This window comes from Phoca vitulina, unplaced genomic scaffold (genome assembly GCF_004348235.1).
Source record: "Phoca vitulina isolate PV1807 unplaced genomic scaffold, GSC_HSeal_1.0 scaffold22, whole genome shotgun sequence".
NCBI lineage: Eukaryota > Metazoa > Chordata > Mammalia > Carnivora > Phocidae > Phoca > Phoca vitulina.
Window position 1 is genome coordinate 30,976,447 of NW_022589725.1, and position 25,342 is coordinate 31,001,788.

Sequence of the window (25,342 nt, forward strand, 5' to 3'; positions counted from 1 at the left end):
AACATGGCAGGAATTAGAGCAGAGTTTCTTGCAAGCAAAGTGGCAGGCCGGGAGGTACTGTATGGCTGGAGAGGAGCCCCATTGCCTGGCAGGCCCCTTCAGGTGTCCGGAGGGGCGTCTGATCGAGGGTGGGCATCCCCATCTCACACTCCCCTGTGCAGGGGAATTAATGTGATACTCATCACCCTTGAAAGCACGGAGAGCCTGGAAGACCTCTTCACGTCTCAACCCAATCCAGGTGTTGATTTGTGTTATGTTAGATGGAGCTTCTTGCTTCACAACAGGATCAATACATGATATTGGAACATAGTCTTAAAGAGATGATTTACAGACTTGGCTATTTCAGTGAGTTGAGTATGGCAGCTATAGACAGCTTATTTAGATCTTGCTTAATTCACAAATGTGCAATTCTGTATTCCAATTACTGCATCTGTCTATCCTTTCAAGATAATGATAAAGCCCGCATATCATTGGATCAGCCAAGTCATACAGGAAAAGGGGGGTTGAGTCCATTGCAATTTGGGAATGTATATTCTCACTCATCCACAAGCTGTAAATATAGCATTAATTTTTTTAAAGTGACATTTTCTTCCTCCAAAAGTCCACAGACAAATAATTTTGTACAGATTATGAATAGACCAATCAATAAAAGTTATTTTTAAGGCTTCTCTGCATGCCAGACATCCCAGGCTCCTTGGAGATTAGAAACATGTAAGACAGAATCCTTGTTCTAAAGTCTCCACCACCTACAAAATTCACACAAGAAATACAAATTCAAGGTGGACAAACAGAAAATATGGATAGGGATTATAAAAACAGAGTCACACCAACAGAGGGAGAAGCTATTTTGATTTATGGCCTTACAAACTCTTACATGCAAATATACTTATGTGAGTGTATGTGTGTGTGTGTGTGTGTGTGTGCTTATACAACAGATAATACTCAAAAAGAGATTGTACCCACTGTTTTATAATATTTTTCATTTAGCAATGTATTGTAAATTCCTTTTCTTGTTAACTGTGGACTTAAATAACCTCTTTTAGCAGGATTTCATTGAATGATGAACCACAGTTTATATAACCAATCCCCTATTGTATATTTTGTTAGGTTTTATAATTTATTATAGTCAGCATTTTGGAGAGAATATCCCCACTGCATATGTCTTTGTGCACTCGTCTGGTATTTCCACAGAATCAAGTGGTAAGATGCATTTTAGAATCTTACAGTCTGGTCGGAGAGCCCAAGCACATAAGTGTGAAAAGGAAAACGAGTTCATAAAGTAGGGGAGGGGTGGCTAAATTAGTGCAACAACCAAGAGTCAGAGGCCAGAGAGATCATTTCATGCTTGGGTTGCTACAGAAGCCTTCATGAAGGACAGCTGCGAGTGACAGAAACTCCGCTTAAGTCATTTTAAGTGTAAAAGGCATATTATTGGCTCATGAAATTGGAAAGTCGACTTTGGCTTCAGACTGAGCTGGGTCCAGAGTTCATGTGGTGTCATTGAGCACCTGTGTGAATGTGTGTGTCTATCTGTGTAAATGTGTGTGTCTGTATGTATGTATCTGTGTGTGTGTGTGTGTGTGTGTGTGTCTGTCCCATCTCTTTGATGGTCTTCTTACTACGTGAGCTGCATTCTTGGACAGATCCAGACTTGGGTGGTGTTTATATCTCATACAGAGAGAGCCCCTCTTTCCCAGCTTCTCTGTCAATCCCTCCTTGGCCCCTTGCAGACCTTTTGCCCACCCACCACTGTGTGACAGAGAATGGAGTGTCCGGGCAGCTAGCCTGGGTCATGTGCCTGCACCCTATGCTGAGGGAGGTTGGGAATGTGTGACTGAAGGTCTGTCTGGTGGAGCAATGCTCAAAAGGAAAAGATGTTGAGAGATGAAAACATGAAAGTGGTGTCACTGCTGAGGATACTGGAACTTGAAGGATGACCCACTGTACCCATTTGATGCTTTGGGTTGCAAGTAACAGGAACACTCCAAATCAGACTGGCCTGAATGCCCTGTTACAAAGTCCAGAGGCAGGCATGCTCCAGCACCATGTGCTCAATGGCTTGGTGATGGCATTAAGTTACTCAGGGTCAACTTCATCTCATGTCCGATTTCCCTCAATATGGCCTCCAGGAGCAGTCAGGACTTCCAGCTTCCTTGTCCATAACCAGTGCCGGAAGTTGAGAAATGGCATCCACCGTCAAGGACTATAAGACCTTTCCTGCTGTCTCATTGGGCCAGCCCAGGTCATGTGTCCACCCCTGAACCATCAGTGGGAAACACTGCATACTGATTGGCCAGTCAGTATCTACTCCTGGAGGAAGGGGTGGAGTCACCTTCCCAGGGGATATGGTGGATATTGGAATGAAACTGGGGTCCCATTAGGAAGGAGTGAAGGATGGATGCTAGGTGGTCAACCAACAATGAATGGAATCCAAATAAGAATTTATTAATTAGAGAAGAAACCTGGAGTTAAATAGGTAGAGAGGTAATTTATGGCCAAACAGTAGAATTCCAGGGGTTTCTCTGGTCATAGCTGACAGGAAGCAAGATTGCAGAGCCTGTCCTGCGGGGAACAGCACAGTGAACAGCCTCACTTGAAGTATTCGTTTATTTATTCCTTCATTGCACATATATTATTGAGTGCTGGGGATAAATAAGATAAAGTCCATATTCTCATGGACTTCTAGTGAGGAAGACAGACAACAAACAAATTAATATGTCAAGAAAAACAAATCAGGATAAGGTGGATACAGAGAAATGGGAGGGAGGGGAGTCCCAGGTCCCTTGCTTAGGTTGACATTGAACCAGAGACTTGAAGGACATGATGGAGTGAGCCAAGGTCATCTGAGGGGAGCGTGATTTGGGCAGAGGGAACAGCAGATGAAAAGGCCCTGAGGCAGGCATCCACAGTACGTTTGGTGGACAAGTGGGAGAGTGGTAGATGATGAGGTCAGAGGAGAGGTGAGATCACGGAGGGCCTCCCAGGCATTGCAGTCTTTGTACTTTGAGTGAGATGTTGTGTCCATGATACCAGAGGGTGTTATTGAAGCAGAGGGTAGCCAGGCCCTCACCCTATGGTTCTGCATTGACTCTGACTTTAACCCCTTCTTTCCTCTCTTCCAGGCCATGTACATGTTCTATGCGCTAGCCATTGTGTGTGACGACTTCTTCGTCCCCTCCTTGGAAAAGATCTGTGAGGTGAGTGCCTTATATTCTCAGCATGTCTGGGCAGGGGGTGCAATGTGCTGCTCCAGCCTCCTTCATGGAGGTCCTGGGGAGCCCTCCATGTCTGGGCAGGAGCACCAGGCATCAGCATGCATCTGAGCGACTGACAATATTAGCACAAAACTCCATCGGTCCATTTAGAACATCAGGGTTCTGACCCATAGTTGGGCTTTCACCCATATGGCCAGCTCTCCCTGCTCCATTTGACAACTCATGGTGATATTTGTGTTCTACTTCCCTGTTCTCTTTTCCTCTTTTAAATCCCTCTACATCCCCCATCTTCCCCTCCTCTGTTTCCTTCCACATCCGTGACCTCCCCCGTGGGGTCCTTGCAGAGCTGGAGGTCTTCAGCCACACACCTCCACTACCCTGCCCCTCTCTGTACATGTGCAGAAATGTGCCAAGCAGAGACCCGAGAAGCGAGACGATGAAAGAACTGGCCACAGAGAACAGGAAAGGGACTCTGTTCTCACTCAGCCTGGGGAACGTCAGGTTGAAGACCAAATGACAGCCCTTTCATCAGAAAATATTCAGCGTATTTAGAACACTTTCATTCTCTCGCCTCTTTCATCTCTGTCTGTTTTGAAATGTAGTTTCCTTTATCCGGAAGCTTTCCACTTTATTTTTAATTTAGAATCCTGTTTTCCAAAAGGCTCTCTCCCAGACATGCCTCCCATCTGGGACTCGTGTCCTCGTGTAGTTCTCAGTCATCCTCCCCCTTGGTCATCCTTCCTCTTCCCTCCCCCCAACCTCCACCCCCCTGAATGTCTGATTCATTAGTTCTTGGGGGGCAGCAGAGGACCCAAGTTGCATTTCTGTGAAGTGCCCAGGTGATGCTGAGGCTGTTGGTCCAGAAACCACACTTGGAGATCGTTCACTTAAGCAGTTTCTTCTACATCCTAGAAATCTGTTTGGTTTTTGTACTTTAAATAAATAAAAGAGAATCAGACCACAGGAGCCCTGGAGGGGCCCCAGGAGGAGGTTTCTTTATTGGGCAGAAGGAGAAGGAGAGCGATGAGGTGGCATCTGAGATGGACAGTGGGCACGTGTGGGAGCCCTTTGTCCCAAGCGATGTCACCTGAGCACAGGGTCACCTTATGTAGCAGGAGAGGAGGTGCTGAAGCACCCGTAACCGGGGTAATTTGTGATCTCTGAAATACCACCACGTGGTGCTCTATTCATTATGCAAAGCAAACTACTCTCTTTCCCACACAACTTTTTTTTAATAACAAATTTACGACCCTACATAGACATGTACATATGTATTCTTGTCAGGAGGTGTTCTACTCCATAGAGGAAATCCGTAGCACCTGTGAGCACACCCCCTTGGGGAGGACATGATATGAAATAGAGCATGGTCCTTGCCATCCACAGGCCATAGGGCACAGAGCAGCTCCGGGGTGAGGCACACAGGGGGCTGGATGAAGTTCTGTGAAGTTGGAAAGTAGAGAGAGAGGAAAGGGGAGGGACAGCTTGATTGGGGTGGGGGGTAAGGGAGGGGCTTGTTCAGGGACAGGAGTGGAGCAGCCCTTGGAGGCATTTTTCACATTTCAAGGCAACACATTTCAAGGAAGGATATTTGTGCAGAGGAGAGTCTGAGCTCCGGGACCATGGGAGGACAACCCGGGACTGGAATTGGCCTCTGAGGAACCCTGGGGAAAGTGAGGCTAGGGCATCAGTGGTTACCAGGGCTCAGGAGGGAGTCGGGAAGGCTCTTGACAACTATGTTCTGATAGATAGAGGCGTCCAGAGGCAGGAAGACCCTACCCCTCCCTAGCTGGTGATTCGGAGCATCAGCAAGCTGTTGCCAGGGCCCAAGTGAATTAGAGATGAGAGAGGAGGGGATGTAAGGAAACATGGGGGAAGAAGCAAACTCAGTGTTTGAAGGAGAGAGAGAGGAACTGGAGATGAGCTCAAGGTGTGGACTCTATGTCTAATGCCCATCATGGACCCTGAGCTGGAACAGACACAGCAGTCCCAAGCTCACAGCTCCTGGCAAGTCTTGACTGACCAGCAATGAGTGTGAGCTCTGTGTTAGGTTACCATCAGGGACTTCATGTCCGGGGTCTCACCTGCACCCCTCACAGCCACAGCTTTCAACTTGAGGTATCAGCACCTCCATCTTAGAGTCGCATGTGAAGTTGAGCTGTTCAGTCCAGAGTGAGGGATCCCCAGGACTCCAGATCAAAGAGCTCCATTAGGGCTCCCACTGCAGCCTGTTGCTGGTCCAGGGAGCCAGTGGCCTACGCCGAGGCCATGCTGCCCCTCCATGGCTGAGCAAGGAAGTGCAGCTGCCCGTGCGCTGGGAAGAGGGACTGTTGTCATTCAAGACTAGCATCTCCTGGCTGGGACCCAACAGGGAACGGGCTAGTTACTGACAGCCAGCAGCTTACATTCTGGGTCATGATTGAATGCAGAAAGGCTAAACACCCTAACCAGCCTCAAATATATATATATTTGTCTCATCTTCTTGTAGATCACCTTTTGGGTTAACAGACAGAGTAACCTGGTGGGTTCATTGTACAGGACATCTTGACAGGGCACCTCATCCTTTCCACTCGATCTCAACCCCACCCCCCTATTCTCCTAACTGCATTAATGATGAAAAGTAGGTTTCAGGAGGGTGACCCCTCCACCCCCAAAGCTGTTGTAACCTCCTAGAATCAAGACTTGCAAACTGATTACCTCATTTAGCCTGGGATATGCATAGTATTGAAAAAAAATCAGGATGTTTGCATAAAAATGTGGATTTGGCCATCTCTTAAGAAGTAAGGTTATTTGGCAACATGGAGGGAAGTGAGTGGCACACCCTTTAGAAAGGAGGCAGATGCCCATAGTGCCTCACACCAACCCACTGCACTCCCCCCTGTCATCTGCACAACACCCAGGGCTTCTGGGTTGGGGATTCCTAGATCTGTCAAGAGCCTTTAACTCACAGAGATATGCAGCCCTCTCCCTGATCCTGCCCCTGAGGAGGATGGCCAGAGGAGCTGTGTCCCAGCAGGGGATGGTGCAGGAAAGGCCAGTTGTGGGGGACGGGGGAGGTTATGGGAGGCCCTGAACTCGGGACCTCAGGAGTCATGATCGCCTCTGTTCCCAGGGGAATCCCAACTCACCTGTGCTTTGTCCTTGCTCCTCTGTAGCGCCTGCACCTCAGTGAAGATGTGGCCGGGGCCACGTTCATGGCAGCAGGCAGTTCGGCCCCAGAGCTGTTCACATCCGTCATAGGTAGGTGATGACCTTGGGATATCTCAGCCCTGCCCTCTCTTAAGGACAAGGACTGTGAGGACAGAAAGCCTTCCAGTGGGTTGGCTAATAGGAAATGAGACTCTGAAGACCCCAAGGAGCAGAACACCATCTTCCCACCCCGCTGTGGTTGCTGTTCCTATTTTGCTCAAGTGACAGTTTCACTTTGCATGAATGTGTCCCGGTTCCTGTGGCAATGTCTCCATGGAACAATAGCCCCATTGCAGATTTAAAAACTGTCTCCCGTCCTCGGCCGTTTCCTGTGGACCCTGAGAACTGTCTAACTAACACTTGTGAAAACAACCCCACGCCCACATTAGAATGCAACTGGCCACAACAGCCAGGCTGACATTAGGTCTGTTTCAGGGGTCTTCATCACCAAGGGTGACGTGGGAGTCGGGACCATCGTGGGCTCCGCGGTGTTCAACATCCTGTGCATAATCGGTGTCTGCGGGCTCTTTGCTGGGCAGGTAAGGCCAGCGGCAGAACGTGGCGTGGGCTCGGAGGGGACAGCGTGGAGGTGGGGCCAATGGTCTTGGGCAGCAGTGACGTGGGATCTCACGCCCCAGGAGGCTGCCCACCTGGGACTGGAAAATGTCAGGCACCATTGTTTGGTGTCCATGTTGATGGCGTACAGAGCACCCGGGTCCACATAAATAATTAATCAGCCTGAAGGTGCAGGCTACGAATCTGAAGGTATCAAGCTCATTTTGAATGTCATGATCTGAACTGAAATGACCTGGAACAATTTAAGGTATGGCTTTGACTCACTGGCAATAAAGCAAATAAGAGAGAGAGAGGAAACGACAGATTTTTTGTCTGCTAAAAACCATTTGCAGCTGTCACAGCATAGGACAGTTTTGCGACAGCCATCAAGCAATTTATTTACATGGTTACTTTAGCTTACTTTTGGGATCCTGAGGGTCTTTGCATGCCTGCATTTTGTCTATGGAGGCTGTTCTACTTCCAGGGAGTACCCTGGGGTCTGGTGTCTGTTTGGAAAGTCCTGGGAAGACACCCAGAACTCACCTAAGTGCAAGGCTCACTGGTAGCCTCGGCGATGCTGAGGCGCCCAAGGGTTTGCCAGCTCCAACGTCCTAATTCCCTCACAGGAACTTTGATCCTGAGCTCTGCCCAGACAGCCAGACTTTGAATGTCTTCTAGGAAAAGCACCTTCTAGAAGCCCGTTTAGGGCACTCCGCTTGCATTACTGAAGAGCCTGGTGATCCTAACCAGCTCCCTCACTGTGGAGGACACAGGGTCCTGCTAAAGGTGTTGGCTGGTTTGAAGGCTAAAGAAAGCACCATTTGAACCTTCTTCCACACCCTTTTCTGGGCCCCTGTGCTGTCCAGTCAGCCAGCCAGGGGCCCCCACCCTGCCCATCTCTCTAACTCGAACTGGAGAGTCTCTGCAGGAGGCACCTGGGACACCGTTGCTGTTCTTCACTGCCTGTTTCTAAATGCCATCATTTCATGCCCATTGATTAGTTCAGGTTGCCTGATGAGTTGGCTGCTTCTGGGTGACAGGCAGAGGGATACCTCGATCTCTCCAGGAATGGGCTCCAGAGCCTACAGGTGTGTCCATACATGGTGGCTGAGTTCTGCCCAATTTGCTACTGACATTTTATTTTTTCTCATCCTTTTGATCCATCATCTCTAGTCTTAGATTTTGTGAACCCACAATATGGTGTTTTTTTAGACCTCTTATAAATATTGTTAGTGCCCCCGCCCAAAACCAAAAACCAAAAAACGAGTCTCTGCCTTTGGTACACTTGCGTGGATCTCGTCTTGTGGCCGTCTTCTCGTTGCCTTGCGGAGATGAATAGTCACATCCTGCAGAAGAGGCTATTGCTTTTCACACTCTCTTAATTAGCATTGTCACCATGAGCAGTATGATTATTAGCCCGGCCATTATTCGTGTTGTCATTAGTGCATTAGTCATTTGTACATGCGGCTTGATGGAAAGGCAAGCCCAAAGGGGGAGAAGTAACGTAAAGAAATGAAACAAACGACAGGGAGGTATCTAGTAAATGCCAGGCAACTAATTACATATGAAGTGGCTTGCATTCATTTGTATTCATAATTTATTAGCAATGCGGTTAATCACTGGCTTGGTTAGAACACCTGCTTAAAAGGCAGATTGCTTCCTGAACTTCAGCACATGCTGAAGTGCTCAGTCACTTTCCCCCGCCTAGAAGGTCTTTGCAAGCTCATCTCTTGGAGAGAAGTAGCCCCCACGATGTTGTTAGAAGTTGCCCGCATGATGACTCTGGATGCCACAGCACTTCCCTCTGGTTTTCCTTGTCTTGTGCCCACTTGGAGGTTGCTAAGGCCATCCACCTCTCTTCTTTCAGCAGTTTGTAGAATCCTGGAAGTCTTTGCAGACAGAGCAAATTATGTTTTGGAAAGAACATGGGTCGGGGACTCAGACTGGCCTGGGTTTGAATCCAGACTCTGCCCTTTGCTGGCCATGAAAACTTGGAGACGTGACTTTATCACTCCTCTGAGCCTGTTTCCCAATCTATGGAGCGGGAGGGTATAAGCCCACCTACCACCTAGCATCGCCGTAAGGGTGAAACAGAGCATGTTCAGCATTAAGCAGGAATCAGCCTACCTGGTAAATGCTCAATAAAAGATACCATTATCGGCTCTCAAAAGAATAAGGATCCATGAGGTCCTCACCTCCAAATCCCACCATAAGTCACTGTGATCATTTGGCCAAGAAGTTGGTGGAACATCCCCTTGGGGCCAGGTGGGGAAGGGAATGAAGGTCAGGCAGAAGGTGTTCTAAATGAAAATCAAAAATGAGGAGATGTTGATAGAAGAGCAATCTCAGAGGACCGGGCTTCGCCTCCATGCTGTCTCATCAGTGGGAGGGAAAGAAAAATCGGTGAGAAATAAATCCTGCCTTACACACGGAGAAGCATTCCCAGGTGGTGGGGCCGGTGCAGTGGAACACCGCAGCAAGGGATGGATATTGGGAATTGAACTGATTAATAAATCCAATCATGGGTCTCACTTAGCATGGTTATTTATGTGGCTCCACACTTTCATTTGGCTGGGAGAATTCCCCGCGAGGGCCCACGGGCCTCTTTCTAATGTATTCTGGCCTGAAGGGCTGCTCATGACCAAGTCTGTTACTCATCTGAAATCAAAGTAATTAAGCAGTAAGGTTTGAGTTCCGGTCTCAATTAGGGTTCTGATGAATTCGGTGTAATTAAATGTCTGCCGTATTTGCAGTTTGCAAACATACCCAGCGCTCTGGTGTTCGCCTAAGGTGCTTTGGGGAGTTTTATGGGACAAGAAGAAAATTGCTTCTTAGAAAGTGGCTTTTAGAGCAGTTCTTGGCATCCCCACAAGACACGTACGGGGCTGTGGTACAAGCTTGCTTTATTTAAAAACAAAAAATAATAAGAGAGAGAACACCAACTCTCGATGCAACATACTAATGTATTTTGCATATTGTGTGGCAAGAACTTCATGCCAATATTGCAAAAAAATGTACTTATGAATTTAAATCCATCATCCAGTGCATGTTAGGCTTTAAAGACATAACCACCAAGAGAGAGTAAACAGTTTAAGTGCATCCCAGATTAGGACGGTCATATTCCGTTTATTACAGGCCGGCAGATGGCTCCAGTTTATAATAAAGAACTCCAGCATCAGCACTCCTGGCATTCTCGAAATGTGCCTGATGTTCCCTGGAGAGGTCCATCTAACATTGGCTAACTTCACCTTGTTCCAAATAACACCCTGTCCATGCTGGCCCCTTTACACAAACCCAAGTAGCACCCAGAGGTTGCACATCTGAATTGAAGCCTGCCTTCAGTTGGGTTTCCACAGGAGAATCTAGGCAGTGAGTCCAAGGCAGGGAGTTGATCTGAAAGGTGACCCCAGGACATGCCAGGGAGGGAGTCAGTGAGGCCAGGAAGAGAAGGTAGCCAAGGAAAGTGTGTTTAGCAAGTAAGTTACCTCTGTGGGCAGCTGGGATTTACTTCTTCTGGGGGAATGGGAGACTGTCTAGAACACAGGTCTCTAAGGTATCCAACCTAGGAGAAAGGGAACCGGGTTGTTTATCCACCAGCCTCCTCCAGTCATTGGTAAGGACTGTTCCTGCTGGACATGGGCAGGGTGGACTTTGGGAGAAAACCCCCAAGCAAAGAGACATAGAGGCTGGGCCCTGGAAGGACCCGAAATGGTAAAGGTAGAGAGATAGGAGTGCGGCCCATAAGCATTTGCTAGAAACTCAACTAAGGCTTTAAAAATAAGCCACCCGCACAGTCTCATTTTCAACTCTCCTGGATGAAACACAAGCTTCAGCACTAGGCTGACTATTAAGAGTTCAGGGCCAGGACGTCTTGCATTTAGGGAATTTCCTCTAGTGCTAAAAATAGCAGCTACCATTCTAGGTACTTGCTGCTTCCAGTTAGGACACAGAAGACCTTGGCTCCCATGGGAACACCAAAAACTAATCTGGATAATATAAAAATCATACTCGTATATGAGACCATCAGAGAACAGTGGAGGCAGGAGAGACTTGATGAACTGACTTCCAGAGAGAGGAGCCCTCTATCAGTGATCTGAGTCCTGGCAGATCTAGATGCAGGGAGAGCAAAAGGATGTGAAGATCCAGAACTTTGTGGGGCGGAGATGAAGCCAGCCGAGCTACTGGTGGTACTGGAGATAGCTGGGATGTCCTGGAGTCTGAAATACTATCACGTACAATAATAATATGCTCAACAGAGGACGATAGTCCTCTCCACCCACCCCCCTCAAATTTGCTGGGAAAAACACAAGTGAAAGCAGGACCGAGAAGCAGAAAGAGATCATTCCATCTGCACCATCTCTCACATTCTCCCAGTCCCCCAAATCGAGGAATCCCAAATCCAACCCTAAGAATTAGGAGACTAGCCCTTCCTGCAGAAGCTGGGTGGGAGAGGTGGGGCTGACCAGAGGTGACCCACAGATCAGCCCCAGTCAAATGAACACTTGCTGAAATCTGAATAATCACTTCCTCGCTTTAGCCAGCAGATGAGGGCAGAACTTGACATTTCTGGGGGAAAAAAACAATCAGTATTACTCTTCAATTTTCACTTTTCTTCTGTATATAATTTCCAGGATGCAATAATAAAATCCAAAACCTGTGAGGAGGCGGGAATAGGACTCATAACCAAGGAAAAGCAGCAGCAGAAGCAAACCACAGATGATACAGATACAAGAATTAGCGGAAAAGAATTTAAAGTATCTATCTTAAATAGGGACAGATGGGAAAAAAATGAATGGATGGGGAATTTCAGCAGAGAAGTGGAAAAAAATAAGAAAACCAGATCGAATTTTATATATATATAAAATATATATATATGTATGTATGTATGTATAATTATATAATAAATATAATTTCGATCTGGTTTAATGTTAATGTTATATATATATATATATATATATATATATATATATATATATACACACACACACACACACAACGCTCTCATTTATTAAACTTTCCCAGTGTGCAGGCACCACAATGTGCTTTATAAATATTTGTAGAAATACACCTACTGAATTTTAAGATGGTATTATCATCATTTACAGCAAGGGAGAGGGTACCTGGTACAAGAGGGGCTACCTTGAGCTAGTGAAGCCTGGATTGGAGCCCACATCGGCTGACTGTAAAATCCATTCTCCTTCTTCCTGGGGAGCCTATGACTTAAAACTCCCCAGATGTTGTTATTGCATTATTATGGTTATCTCTAGCATTTCTGTGTTCTCCAGAAGTGGGTAGTGTGGGAGCTGGGGACAATGCAAAGAAGGGACCTGTCCGCACAATGGTGGTGCCCTGGGATGGGTGCTGGAAGTACTCAGCCCAACCAGTGCTCGGCTAGAAGATTCTCTTATAATCAGATGGCATCATCTACTGCTGGACCTTCACTTCCACTAAACAGATTGGAGAATTCAGGCTGATAAACACAGTAAGAGACCCACAGACCACCCCGGTTTACCCTGTCTACCTTGGTTCCTTGCTTATCATTCTCCAGACAAAACCCAACACATCACTTAACCATGTTCCAGTTCTGAGGAGCATCCAGATTCCCCAAGAGGCAGAGGAACCAAACAGGTGAGAATGAAAAGCCCCACACACATCCCTGGAAACAGGGGCTAGAGGTCTGTCATTCCTCCTAGAAAGGGAGATGAAAGTACACAAGAGTGATTCGTGGAGTACTCGAGGGGCAGGTCCCGCCGAAGGCCTCACCCTGGATGCAGGATGCTTTACTATTTGATCCAGTGAGTAGGAGAGGAAAATTTGTGGTGTGGGAGGTAACAAAGGCCAGAGTCAGGTCTATCTGGAGCAGTCCCTGGATCTATCACATTCCAGTGAAATAAGAATTTCTCCTAGTGACATCAGCTGGCCACCTGCCTCAGGAGGACCTTGCTCGAAGGCAAATCTCTAGACCTAGTTTGAGACCAACTGAACTCAGAAGAGCTGATATACCTGCTTGAGCCCCATCTGCAGGCTCAGCTCAGCTCAAATTCGTGGACCACGCTTGGCCGTGGGCAAGAGGCAGCCCTCGTTGAGCAGTTGGCCCAGGCAACGTGAACTATCCCTGCTTGATGCCCCAGTCCTATAACTGGCTGACAGCCTTCACTGTCTCCTGGTCATTTCTTTTCCCTGGCCCATTCCCAATGCCCCTACAAGGCCAGGTACTGACAGGGCTCCACACCTGATCTTTCCCCTGACACACACTTGTTCCCAGCCCCGAGTTCCATTAAAGTCACCCACCCACCTCTGCACTGCTCCATCTTGATGGCCTCTGCATCCTCATCCCAGGTCTCTTCGTTACCTTTGACTTTGGCTTATGGCACTTGTCTCTGGCTTATTCTACCTCCTTGAAATGATCTCCTGAAATCAGATCCATTCTTGGACCCACATGTAGATTAGTTAAGAGGCTTTCAGATTCAGGTAACAAAAAATCCTCACCTCTAACTGGCTTCTTAAATGAAGGGACTTTATCGGTGTCTCTGAAAATACAGAGGAAAATGGATATCAGGCATGGTTTGCTCAGGGCTCCAGCCCACTTTCTGTGATTATCTTATCACTAACCTTCTCTGACTCCTTCCTCAGACTATCCTTTGAGGCAAAAGATGACTGTAGTGGTTTCATGACTCATAGACACACACCACATTGACCAGAAGAGAAGAATGTCTCTCTACCCACCATACCTCTCATCCCCCACCTGGCATGATCAAACAAAAATCTGAGTGGGCCAACTTGGGTCACCTGACCATCCCTGAACCAGTCATTGTGGCAAAGGAACTAGAGTAACCCAATTGGCTTAGGGTAATCAAGAACCACCTTCCCATTTTCTTCTTCTCCCCAGAACTAAAAATGTGATCAGTTCTGCCCCAAGTATATAGCTTTTGGTGGAGAGTTGTAGGCTGTAGAGTAACATTCCCTAATTTATACTTTGGGAAATTTACTTGAACTACCCTGGGGGGAAAGGCACCCTATGGAGATAGATGGTGGCAGGGAGACCAGTTAGGAAGTCTGTGGTGAAGCATGAGCTGAATTTGGGGCAGTAACAACTATAAGAAGTGGTTGTTAGATGTAGAATATTTTTGGAGATGGTGCCAAGATTTGCTGACGAACTGGAAATGGGGGTGACAGAATGAGATAAATCGTGGAAGATTCGGGATTTTGGTCGTGACCCATGTAAATGAGTCCTGGCAATACAAATGAGTACAAACTGGTCATGAGAACTGAGGAAGGTTTGTTTTCAAAGAATAGCCAGCCTGTTATCTAACGTATTCTAAAGTCTACCCTGGTGTGTCAGATCTAGAAACTTGGTAAGGGGGCCAAAATACATTGTGAGTTTTTTTTTTTTAATTCAAAGTCTGATCAGCCATCTGTTACTCACCAGCCATTTTGCTGGCCAGCTTTTGTCACTAACAGCCCTACTCAGCCTGCCTGAGCAACCCAGCCCAACTGTCTTAGAGAGCCACTGCTCCTATTGGTGTCATTTGGGGTGAAAGCCCTGATTAGCACCTTCTAGGACCTCAGATGCAGTGACACCAGAGTCCTGGATGGCACTGCCCATCTCATGTCAACCTCAGTCTTTGTGAATTTACAGCTGACACGTGGGAGCTCCATAGACCTCCTTGATGGTTGTCATGATCTTGCATTTGGTGAAGTCAGATAAGAACAGTTGAAATCCCCAGCATTTACTGTGTTGTGGCTGGACCCACCATTTTCTCTATCATTTTCTTTCCCCTACATACCCTGGGTCCAGATAGAGCTGGGATATTGTATTAGATCATACTAGGCTGCAGTACCATGCAGGTGTCTTTATTCCAGGTTCTCTGAATTCCCAATGAGCCCTGTCTCTACTTGCTAATTCATTAGGACTCAGTTTGCAACTTGAAAATTGAGGAAGCAGGAGGAAGCAACCAAGGAAAATTTTGTGGATCTTTTTGCCCTTTTTTGTTTTAATATGACCAAACACTTTTATAGTTCACTCTTTTCTATTCCAGACCAATCTCCTTTTATTTATGTGAAGTAAGACATTTATGCCCTCCTGATCCAGCTGATCTTTCCTGCAGGGGAAATATCACTCTGCATTTAAATGGAAACCTTAAGATTGGACCTGAGCCTGAATCTCCAAGTGAGAAATAAACAAATGTCATTAACCTTTCCAGATAGCGTGCAGACTGTTTGGGGCAACGGGAGAGCTCATGTACCAAATGTCTGGCTTTTACAGGCAAAGTCAGATGGAGTAGAGGTTGGCCTGGGGCTTTCCTCCCCCTGACTCAACCAAAGGGCAGCTTATGTTTACACGGCAGGAAGGGGAACTCTCTTTCCCCATAGTAGATAGACATGAGCTGCCACTCTCCCGGAGACTGGGGAAGAAAATGGCTTTGGTGTGCTTTATTTGTGATTTTTTTTCCACCAAGATCATACAGTAGCTATAGTTGGGGCATGGAAAATGAGAATTAGGGTATTTGATGCAGTAGCCCCCAGTGGGGGGATTCAGGGCTAGGTCAGCTGTTAGACAGCATGAGACCTTTGGCCTTCATCATGTCAAGATCTTGGTCATTATACAGTAAACCTTATTTTTCCATTCCCTTGCTCTGTCTCTGATCACCACGACATGCAGCTGCTAAAAACATGGGTTCTAGGTTCCCCATAGCATCTTTGCCTTTTTTTTCCTTTTTTGTTTTTTAATTATATATAGCATTCTTCTGCTTCCAGCTACCATCTATTTTTATTTTCAATTAAAGACTGTTTTAGTATTAACAGCTCATCTTTACTGGGATTTCATCTGAGTTAATATAAAATTTTATAGATATAAACTCAGTTCATGCTTCCATCAACCCCATAGAGTAGCTGTTGTTTTTCTCATTTTACAGATGCGAAAACTGAGCCCAGAGAGGGAGGTGGGGAAACTTGCCCCAGACCACACATCTAGGAATAGCAGAGCTGGGATTCAGAACTAGGCCGTCTCATTCTAGAATGTGTATCCTTAATCCCTGTGGAACAAAAACCAGCAGAGGAAAGCAATGTGGGGTCTTTCATGGCGGAAGGTTGTAGAAAAATACATTTTGCCACTGAAAGAAGAGGCCCTCCCAGATTGTCAGATAGCTCTTCTTTCTGGTCTCAAAGTGTCTACATGTATGGGGTTTCCTTTAACTCCTTCTGTTTTAGAACTTTTTATAGAAAGTGCTGAGACTGGCAGCCTGGGGGGCTGTCTCTGAGTGAAAAACCAGATGATGTCTCTTTTCAGCAACAGAGACTCTGTTGTGAGCTGCATTTATACATGCTCTGACTACAGCAGGTGTTGAAATGTGTTGTGGGATGAAATGGACGTCAAGACTCTCTAATACCACTGCTATGGTGCAGGGACCTTCCACAGCACAGAGCAGCAGAAGGTTGGCCGTCCTGCTGCCCCACATTGATTGGGGTTGCCCCTGATTGATTTGCGCAGCCCATTCTGTCCTTGGCCTATATTCTTTCTTTTAGGGGAGTCCATTCTGTTTCAGGGAAAAGGAGGAAAGATTGAGAGGGATAGCCAGGTGGGTTCTTACTTGACCCGGGGAGGCAAGGTGTGTCCCTGGTGAAATGTCGGTTTCCTTTTCAGAAACACATTTATTTTGGAGCCCTTGGGTGGCTTGGTTTTGCTTGTACCACCTGTGAAGGCCCAGGGGCCAGGTTGAAGGCCCACGGGAGTCTTCCTGAGAGAAGTTTCCGCGTTCTCTGCACAAAGCTGTGAACCAAATTGCTGCAGGGAACAAAGGATTCTTTGGGGCTGAGGTTCTAGGTAAAGATCTAGGATGTTTCCAGACAACTTCCATGCAAGGGCCATGAGATGGGAACAAAGGGGCAACTTGGGGGAACAGAAAGGAAGGCAGTGCTTCTGGAGAGGGGGACCTGGGGGAGAGCCAGGGGTGAAGCAGGGCCAGCTCCTAAAGGTCCCAGTGAGGGGTTTGGTTGCAATCAGGACAGTGTTCTAGGGAAATACTTGGGGGCACTTTCCCTGGTGAAACGTCACAGAAATCTGCATGTTAACCTAGGTCTGTTGAGGTGTTAGATGGTTCTAAACCAGCTTAATGCCACAAGGGCAACATCTCTAATACCACCCAAGTGTGGGTCCCCACCATGTCTGCCTTTGGATGTTGGCTCAAAACCCCCAATCACTGCCTCTGAGGAATTTCCCCAAGGAGCCCCCCCACCCTCCTTCACTTCTCACCAGCTCTGTATCCTCACATCAAATCACCCCCTTTTTGCTCAGCCTTGGTTCCATTCCTAAAAGAGTATGCAGTCCATTAGCTTTAGCCACCTTCTCCTCTTTGTCTTATTCTAAATCCTTTTATCCTTCAAATTCTCAGCATTCCCCTCTTGCTGAGACTTTTCTGATTAGCTAGTCCAAAGCCCAAGTTTTTGCCTCCCCCACTCAGGGGCCCATTTCCCCTTCCTCCTTCGCCCATGTTGGAATACTTGGTCTGACCAAGGTTTATGCCACTTCCAGGTGCAAGAGTTAAATTGGGAAGTCATTCGGGTGCTGAAAATTTGGAATTTGCTTGGGTGGTCTGGTGGTTTATTATGAACGACGGGTTGGAATATTTGAAACTGAGACTGTCTATAGATAGGCCCCTTTGTTTGTCTGCCTCTCACAGTCTTCTCTCAGGTGTTACTTTTGAGTTGTAATTTGACAGATTTCTATTCAGGCTGAGCTTCCCCTACTTTCCAGACTCTCTCTGTGGTGCTTAAAGTGAGTGTACCCTGCTGTTTTAGTCTTCCCCAGATGAAAGTTGGCCTAAATCTAGTGAAAGGGGATAGGCTTTACTGAGAGCAAGGCACAACACGTGCATTTTCTTGTTTATTCCTCATAATAACATCAGGGTATAGTTACCCCTAATTTGAGAAATGAAGACATTTGACAAATGTGGTAGCCAGCTTCCAAGATGGTGTCCCACTTCTGGTATTCTGGCCTCTTTGTTCCCCTCCCACACTGAACAAGGATAACCCATGTAACCAATAGTGTATTGTGGAAAAGGCAGTGTGTGGCTTTGAAGGCTGGCCATAGAAGGCATGAGAGATTCTGCCTCCCTTTCTCTCTTGGAAAACTTGTCCTGGGGGAAGAGGCAGCCATGTTGTGAGGATACTCAAGCAGCCCTGTGTTGAGGTCAATGTGGGGAGAAACTGAGGCTTCTTGCCGACAGCCCCAGTGTACCAGCCCTGTGACTGAGCCACTTTAGAAGCAGCTCCTTCTGCTCCTGTAAGTCATCAGATGACTGTGGCCCCAACAAACATCTTCCTTGCAACCTAGTGAGACCTTGAGCTAGAATGACCCAGCTGAGCCACTTCCAAATTCTGAACCCTCAAAAACTCCATGAGATAATAACCGCTTTTTGTGTGTTAAGTTTAGTTGCTAAGTTTGCTGGTAGTTTGTTACACATGGTAGGTAAGTAATACAGTAAAATTTACCCCCATTTGGTAAATGACAAAGCAGGCTCGGAGATATCAGGGATTTGCCAGGAAATGGCAGAGCAGGCACTCGGGCCCACACCTATTTCACAGAAAAGTCCATGCTCCCACCTCCTTGCATGACTGCCTGTGGCATCTGATTTTTGACAGGCAGATAATACCAGGTAAAAGCAACAGACCTCATTGACTTCATCTCAATCTTGCAATGGTCTTAGATTTGGGAAACCCTAAGATACTGTGGAATGGTTAGAGACAAATCTGTATGAAGTGCTTGATTGATCAGATTTAATTAAAGCTCCATACTCACCCAGTTCAACTACAGCTGTCTGATGTTTAGACCTTCACCCTGTGTTTATTTCTAGTTTTTTCTCTATAATTTTTTTACATCACTTAAATCCACTGCCTACATAGTCTTTTTCCAATTAGAATTTTTACTAAGCTTTCTCTGCAAAAAAGATCTTTTCTTTTTTTCCTTTCTTTTTTTTTTTAAAGATTTTATTTATTTATTTGACACAGAGAGAGACAGCCAGAGAGGGAACACAAGCAGGGGGAGTGGGAGAGGGAGAAGCAGGCTTCCCGCTGAGCAGAGAGCCCGATGTGGGGCTCGATCCCAGGACCCTGGGATCATGACCTGAGCCAAAGGCAGACGCTTAATGACTGAGCCACCCAGGCGCCCCTTTCCTTTCTTTTCTTTTCTTCTTCCTTTCTCCCTCTCTTCCTTCCCTTCCTCCCTCCCTCCCTTTCCTCCTTCCTTCCTTCCTTCTTTCCTTTCTTTCTTTATTTAAAATGTAGTTTTGGTGTTAGAATGTAATAGCAACATATGAGTTTCTGAAGCTGATGTCAACCTATTTTTAGGATTTTTAGCAATTTATATTGACTGCCATTAAGAGATGCAGGTCCAATTCCATGAGCCTGCCATTGAAAAGATATTCTTCCCAGCACAGTCTTTCTGACATCCACCTGTGGAGTCTCTGTTTAGAGACCTGATGCTTCATCCTCTTCTCCAGCAACTCAAAACCACCAAATTGTCAAAGCTTCAGTTTTCACCATGAACCAGTCTGGTGAACTTGCCAAACCAAAAGAAAACTAGTACACCCTAATAGCTTTGAAAAGGAAAAGGAAATTCTCCCTATCAGGCTGCTTTTTTCCCAGCTCTTCCACTGAATGGTGGCTGGAAGCAGCAGCACAAGGTTTAGTGGGCTGTGAAGGGAAGAGGCTGCCCCTTGCCTATTCCTGCTCCAAACAGCTGTGCCCACTCTCTGAAGCCAGTTCTGACACCCAGTTCGAATTCCTAGCCTGGCAGTAGGTGGGGCCTCCTGATGCCCCCAGGTGGGCTTGCTGTTTGGCTCAGCAAAAGAGAGCTGGCCAAACTAGCCAGCCCCCCATTCTTTCTGTCCCTGAAATAAAAGTGGGTCTGTGACATTATACCTGGAGCTCTGTGCTCAGCAAACTCCTCCCCTTGAGAGTTATTCTGGGGTGCAGATGAGGGCAGGCTGCCTGCTTGGGTTCCACGTGAACATGCTGCTCGCTGGTGTGTGTGGACTTGTCTTGTTCTAATTACTACCTGCTGAGTGCTTAGGGCTTCCAGCATAGGGGAGGGGGACTTCTGTTACTGAACAGAGCTTCTTACAGCAGGGATGATTCTGGTTGAGAATGGTTCAGGCAGTGCCCACAGAAGTAAGGGCAGTGGGTATTGATCTTATTTTTTATTCCATAGCTCAGAGTGTTTAAAAATTGTTTGGTGCTGAAATGCAGAAACACATTTCTTATAAGGTATTTCAAGCTCCAATGAAATTCTAAGACTTCTCTGTAAATTTGGATCTGAATGATTGCTTTCCAAATGGGATTCATCTGATGTCGAGGAGTGAATTTTTAGAGCCCAGGGAAGTATGCTAACTGACCTCTTCTCTGTCCATAAATATAAATAGAAGGCATTTGTATGTCCCTTATGTGTAGGAGGGAGATCAGAGGGGGCATAGGCCATGTGGGACTGAGGATGTAGAGGGAAGAAAGCCAGGGAAGGTCACGAACCACAGAAGAATGACCAGGGCAGATGGGTGGGCTGATGCTCAAAAGGGGGGAGTGGCTTATCCACACACACAGCTAGTAACTGTCAGACTATGAACTGAACTGAACCCTACTGTTGTGCTTTGGGTCCAGCCTCCTTCGGCCATTCCAGTGCGTATGTGCACAGTGTGTGACTAAGCTGTGCTTTGTACCTGGTTCACCTGTCAGTCCTGCCCTTCTGCAGCCCCTCAGGCCCCTTCATGAATTAATGAACAGACACGTGGGCATGAAGGAGAGATGGACAAGTTGAGTGGGTCCAGAGAGTTATCTTAAAGGAAGCCACCAGAAAGATGAGTCAACTCAAAGATACTCTTTGAGAACCTATAAGATATGACTCGCTTCCTTCTCCTGCCCCCACTCCCCAATACACACACACACACACACACACACACACACACTCACATATCTATAAAGTGATTTACTATAAGGAATTGACTCACATGATTGTGGAGGCTGAGAAGTCCCAAGATCTGCAGGGTGAGTCAGCAAGCTGGAGACCACAGGAAAGCTGATGGTATAGCCCAAGTTCAAAGGCCTAAGACCCATGAAAGCCATGGTGTAAGTTCCAGTCCAAGTCCAAGTCTGAAGGCAAAAGACCAATGTCCTCACCCAAAGACAGGCAGAGAGAAGAAATTATTTCTTTCTCAGCTCGTTACTCTCATCAGGCCTTCAATAGATTGGATGAGGCCCACCCACATTGGGGAGGGCAGTCTCATCCAGAAACACCCCTGCAGACATGCCTGGAAATAATGTGTAACCAAATATCTGGGCACTCTATGGACCAGTCAAGTTGACATATAAAATTAGCCATCCCACCATCCCATCTGAGTTCTTCAGGTGCACTGAGTGTGTACCCCTTGGGTTCTGTCTCACACTTTAAGCCTCAGCCTCATGGCAGACACTCCACATCCAGTCTGTTGTTGAATCTGATTGATTCCTCCATCACAGCATTTCTTGTATCTGTCCCTTCCTTTCAAGTCCATTGACAACATCCAATGCAGACCATGACTCTAGACTACCAGAGTCCCCTCACTCCTGTCTTTTTGCCTTTTAGCTCCTCTTCCTCAAATACATTTTCACATCTACTAAACTTCCTGAATCTCCTCACTGATGTCATCTTTTACCTGCAAGGCCCACCTTCCATGGTCACATCCTGGTGGCCATTTCCCATTTCTGGCTGTCTCTCACCTATCCACATTTTCAGCAGAATTGAACAGCTTATTGTGTCTGTCCCCATTTTCTTACCTCTGGACAAGTGCCTACATATATGTTGTTCCTTCTAGCTGAAATGCCTTTCTCCTCTCTGTTCACTCCACACCATCTCCCAATTCTGAAAGTGCAAGTCATTTTTGTTCTTCAGGGTTCTATTCAGTGTCACCCCCTGCAAGAAGCCTTCCCTGATTTCATCTGGTGGACAAATCTCCTCTTCTTTGAACTCCTATAGCGGTTTTTCAGTTTGGTTATTGAAGTGTGCAGATGATAAGCTCTAGTAAACTCCTAAACTTGGCTGTCCAAATGGATTCTCCTGGTATTTGCTTTCTCTGGTGATGGTGATATGGGGATGAGGGTGTAGGGGAAATACATACACTTGTGTGTATCTATTAGCAGTGTGGCTTAAATACACCTTTAAGGCAACAAGCAATGTGAAGTTACAGGTTGATAAATGATTAACTGCCAAATGAATTGTACCATTTTTAAGATCCCAATGCATTATTCTACAACATGAGTTAAATGTGGTCCTTTGGTATCTGTGACATTTGCTGGTGTCTTATGTCCACACACAGTTCAATAAAGAAGTGTAACTAAGTCAACAGCTTTTCTTTGCAGATTAGCAACACTTGCTCCATTTTTCGGGAATGCTTTTATAGTCTCTATGGAATCACCATGTAACAATAAGGCTTTTTAAAAAGAAGAAGAATGATATTTTTTAAATAGACAAAGAGAGCATAATGTATAATGGAGCCAGGGGTCCTCATTGATCTATATACAGGATTCATTACTGATCCCCTGCTGTTAAGCAGTTTGCATAGAGAAGCAGAGTTGTTAAAACACACAATGTTCACTAGTGAATTGAGCACTTGAAAAAAATGAGCCCCCCTCATCCACCCTTCCCTGCTTAACAATAGCATCTCTTTCCACCCCCATATCAGTCTTTTTGTCCAGTTTATGGCTATTTGTTGGACAGTGTATCATCGCACAGAAATGCAAATCTCATGAAGTTGACGCATTGGAGAATTGTTTACACCCCACACACAAAGGTATTATTAAATGAGGATCTCACAATTGAGGACGAACATAAACAAGGATGATGACACAGGTTCTATATCCTTCCAAAAAAAATGATTCAACTAGTAAAGAATTAGGATTAGAGACTTGGAAAACTAGACAAAACCCTTGAATATTTTCCCCAAAACTCTCTCTATGGTTATGGGAAAGTGGACATGAAGGGGCATTGTTAATCTCATGCTTTTCTACTGCGTTATAGGGAAATTACACCAAAGAACAATCAACATTTTATCCCTCCCTCATTCGTTATAACAAGCAGGGCATGGTTGCTCTTAGAACATAAATTTTTAAGGAAACCTTGAGTCTCTATTTTATTTTTCAAGATAAAATATCAGTGCAACTTTCCTTCATTTCAAGTAGTCTGCATGAAGTCATCTTTCTCCTCTTCTGGTTATCCCCATGCATATTATATTTAAATAATGGAAGACGTTTCTGTCTCTGAAAAAGGACTTGGAGGTCAAAAAGCATTTGGTTTGGGGGTGTCTGTATTTCTGTGAGTCGGTGGAAGAGGTAACAGTAACAACTTTGTGGGGTTTGCCATCTGAATAAGCATTTGTTCCTCTAAATCATAACTGTGGATCCTTGATTTATACTCACTGAGTTAATATGCCGGTGTTGGATTGCATACCAGGAAACTCAGGTGGAAAACTGTTTGTTCGTGTTCCTTATGAGCCAGCTACAGTCTGTCACTCAGTTCTGATAAAATAAAACTTTTCCTGGAAGTTGGTGCTTTTTTCTTATTCTTTCTTCTCTTTTTCTTCTCTCCTTCCTCTTTTTCCTCCTCCATTATCCTCCTCTTTCTCCCCTTCTTTTTTTTTCCTTTTTGGTTTTTGTTCTGTTGTTTTTTGTTTTTGTTTTTTTACCAAATATTATTTCACTTATACAGAGATAGCTTGGGATCTTCTAGCTACTCTTTCTCTTCTTCAAGTTGTAGAATGTGAATACTGAAAATGACCTTAGTGATGAGCTAGCCTACCCCGCTCATTTTAAAGATGAGAGAACTCTGGCTAGAGACAGAATGGTAGAGCTGGATTGGGCCCCTACCCCATCCACTCATGGCTCTAATCCATGTCCTCTAAGCCACGCCCTGCTTCCTGGTGGGAATGGCCATGAAGGGGAATGACACAGAATATAGGGACACCAGATCTTGGAAACTTTCCCCCTGTATACAGTTTTGTATTCCCTAGAAGTAGACCTTCAGACAAAATTCAAGAGCAAGTAATTTATTTGGGACTGGATCCCAGGAAACCCGAATGCGAAAGAGACCAAGGAGACAAAGAAGCACCCACAGGTGTGCTGTTAAGCAGGTTACTGCCCTAGACAGCTGGGACTCAATCCATGGGGAAACTCTGGGAAATGGTAGAAAACATGTACTCGGAGGTGTGACTCCGTAGCACTTCCAGCCTGGCCCATGTGAAGGCAGAGTAGACAATGTTCTGGCAAAGCTGCAGGTGCTGGAAGTTGGAAGTCCAGCCTATGTGCATGGAAATTGTTGATGCTGATGGGATATGGGCAGGAGATTAGCTATGTCTTCCACACACTGTATCACAGAAACACACCATAGAGAGGATGGGATCCTCTTTCCTGCTCTCAGGGAGGAAGATACTGGTTTTACAGATGCTAAGTTCCTTTTTCAAGAAGGATAGGAGGAAGGGGGAACTAGAACACACGACAGCCCTAAATTTTTAAGTGACTCCCTTTCAGCAGGAATCCTTTGGGACAAGTCTCACCAACACACAAAACCCCTGCAAATTCAGTAGGTTTGTGGATAAGTTTAGGATAAAAGGCCAGTTTTAGCCAGCCTGTCTCCACTGCAAGATTCTATGCTTCTCTGCCTGTTTCTCCACCTTTAAAATGTTGGTTAATGGGGCGCCTGAGTGGCTCAGTTGGTTAAGCATCTGCTCAGGTCATGATTCCTCTCCCTCTGCCTGCCTTTCTGCCTACTTGTGATCTCTCTCTCTCTCTCTGTCAAATAAATAATCTTTAAAAATAACATAAAATAAAATAAAATGTTGGTTAAATCCATCACTGACCTGGTTCTTGAGACAGAAAGGAAATGAAATGGTTGCAACATGTTCAGAGATTCTTTGAAAACAGTGATCAGTCTGATCCTCACCTAGGATTCCTGATATCTCAATCAGCACCCCCAAGCAGAATGGCCCATACACAAATGATTATTGCCATTTTCACCCATAAAGCCACTGGAGGCCAGACTAACATGGGGAAATTTACCTGACTACTCCTGAGCCTTTGTCAATGCTACACATTCTCCAAAGCCTTTTTGGACCTTTGGGAATTCAGGTAGTTTACACCTCTTCAGCCACCCTCCAAAAACCAAACTTCTTCCTGAGTGAAAAGAATAAGAATCTAGAATCCGAGGGTTCAAAGGACACATCTCTCAGTTCAAATTTTCTCCCAATATAGTATCCCTTGAATAGATTCTTGATCCCCTCGAATCAGGCGTGTGCTCCTTCACTTCCCTATAACTGCTCTCATCAAAGTCACGGTGACCTCCGGGTAGCTAAATCTGAAGCTGATTTGCA

General features: G+C 45.9%; 1 protein-coding gene across 1 annotated transcript in view; it reads left to right on the top strand.

Annotated features, from left to right (window-relative positions):
- Positions 1 to 25,342, top strand: part of SLC24A3 (solute carrier family 24 member 3) — a 502,870-nt gene that overhangs the window by 368,687 nt on the left and 108,841 nt on the right. Inside the window, exons 4-6 of the mRNA XM_032419689.1 lie at positions 3,123 to 3,197; positions 6,368 to 6,452; positions 6,837 to 6,940. Coding sequence (XP_032275580.1) covers positions 3,123 to 3,197; positions 6,368 to 6,452; positions 6,837 to 6,940 — 264 coding nt within the window. The remainder of the gene's footprint in view (positions 1 to 3,122; positions 3,198 to 6,367; positions 6,453 to 6,836; positions 6,941 to 25,342) is intronic.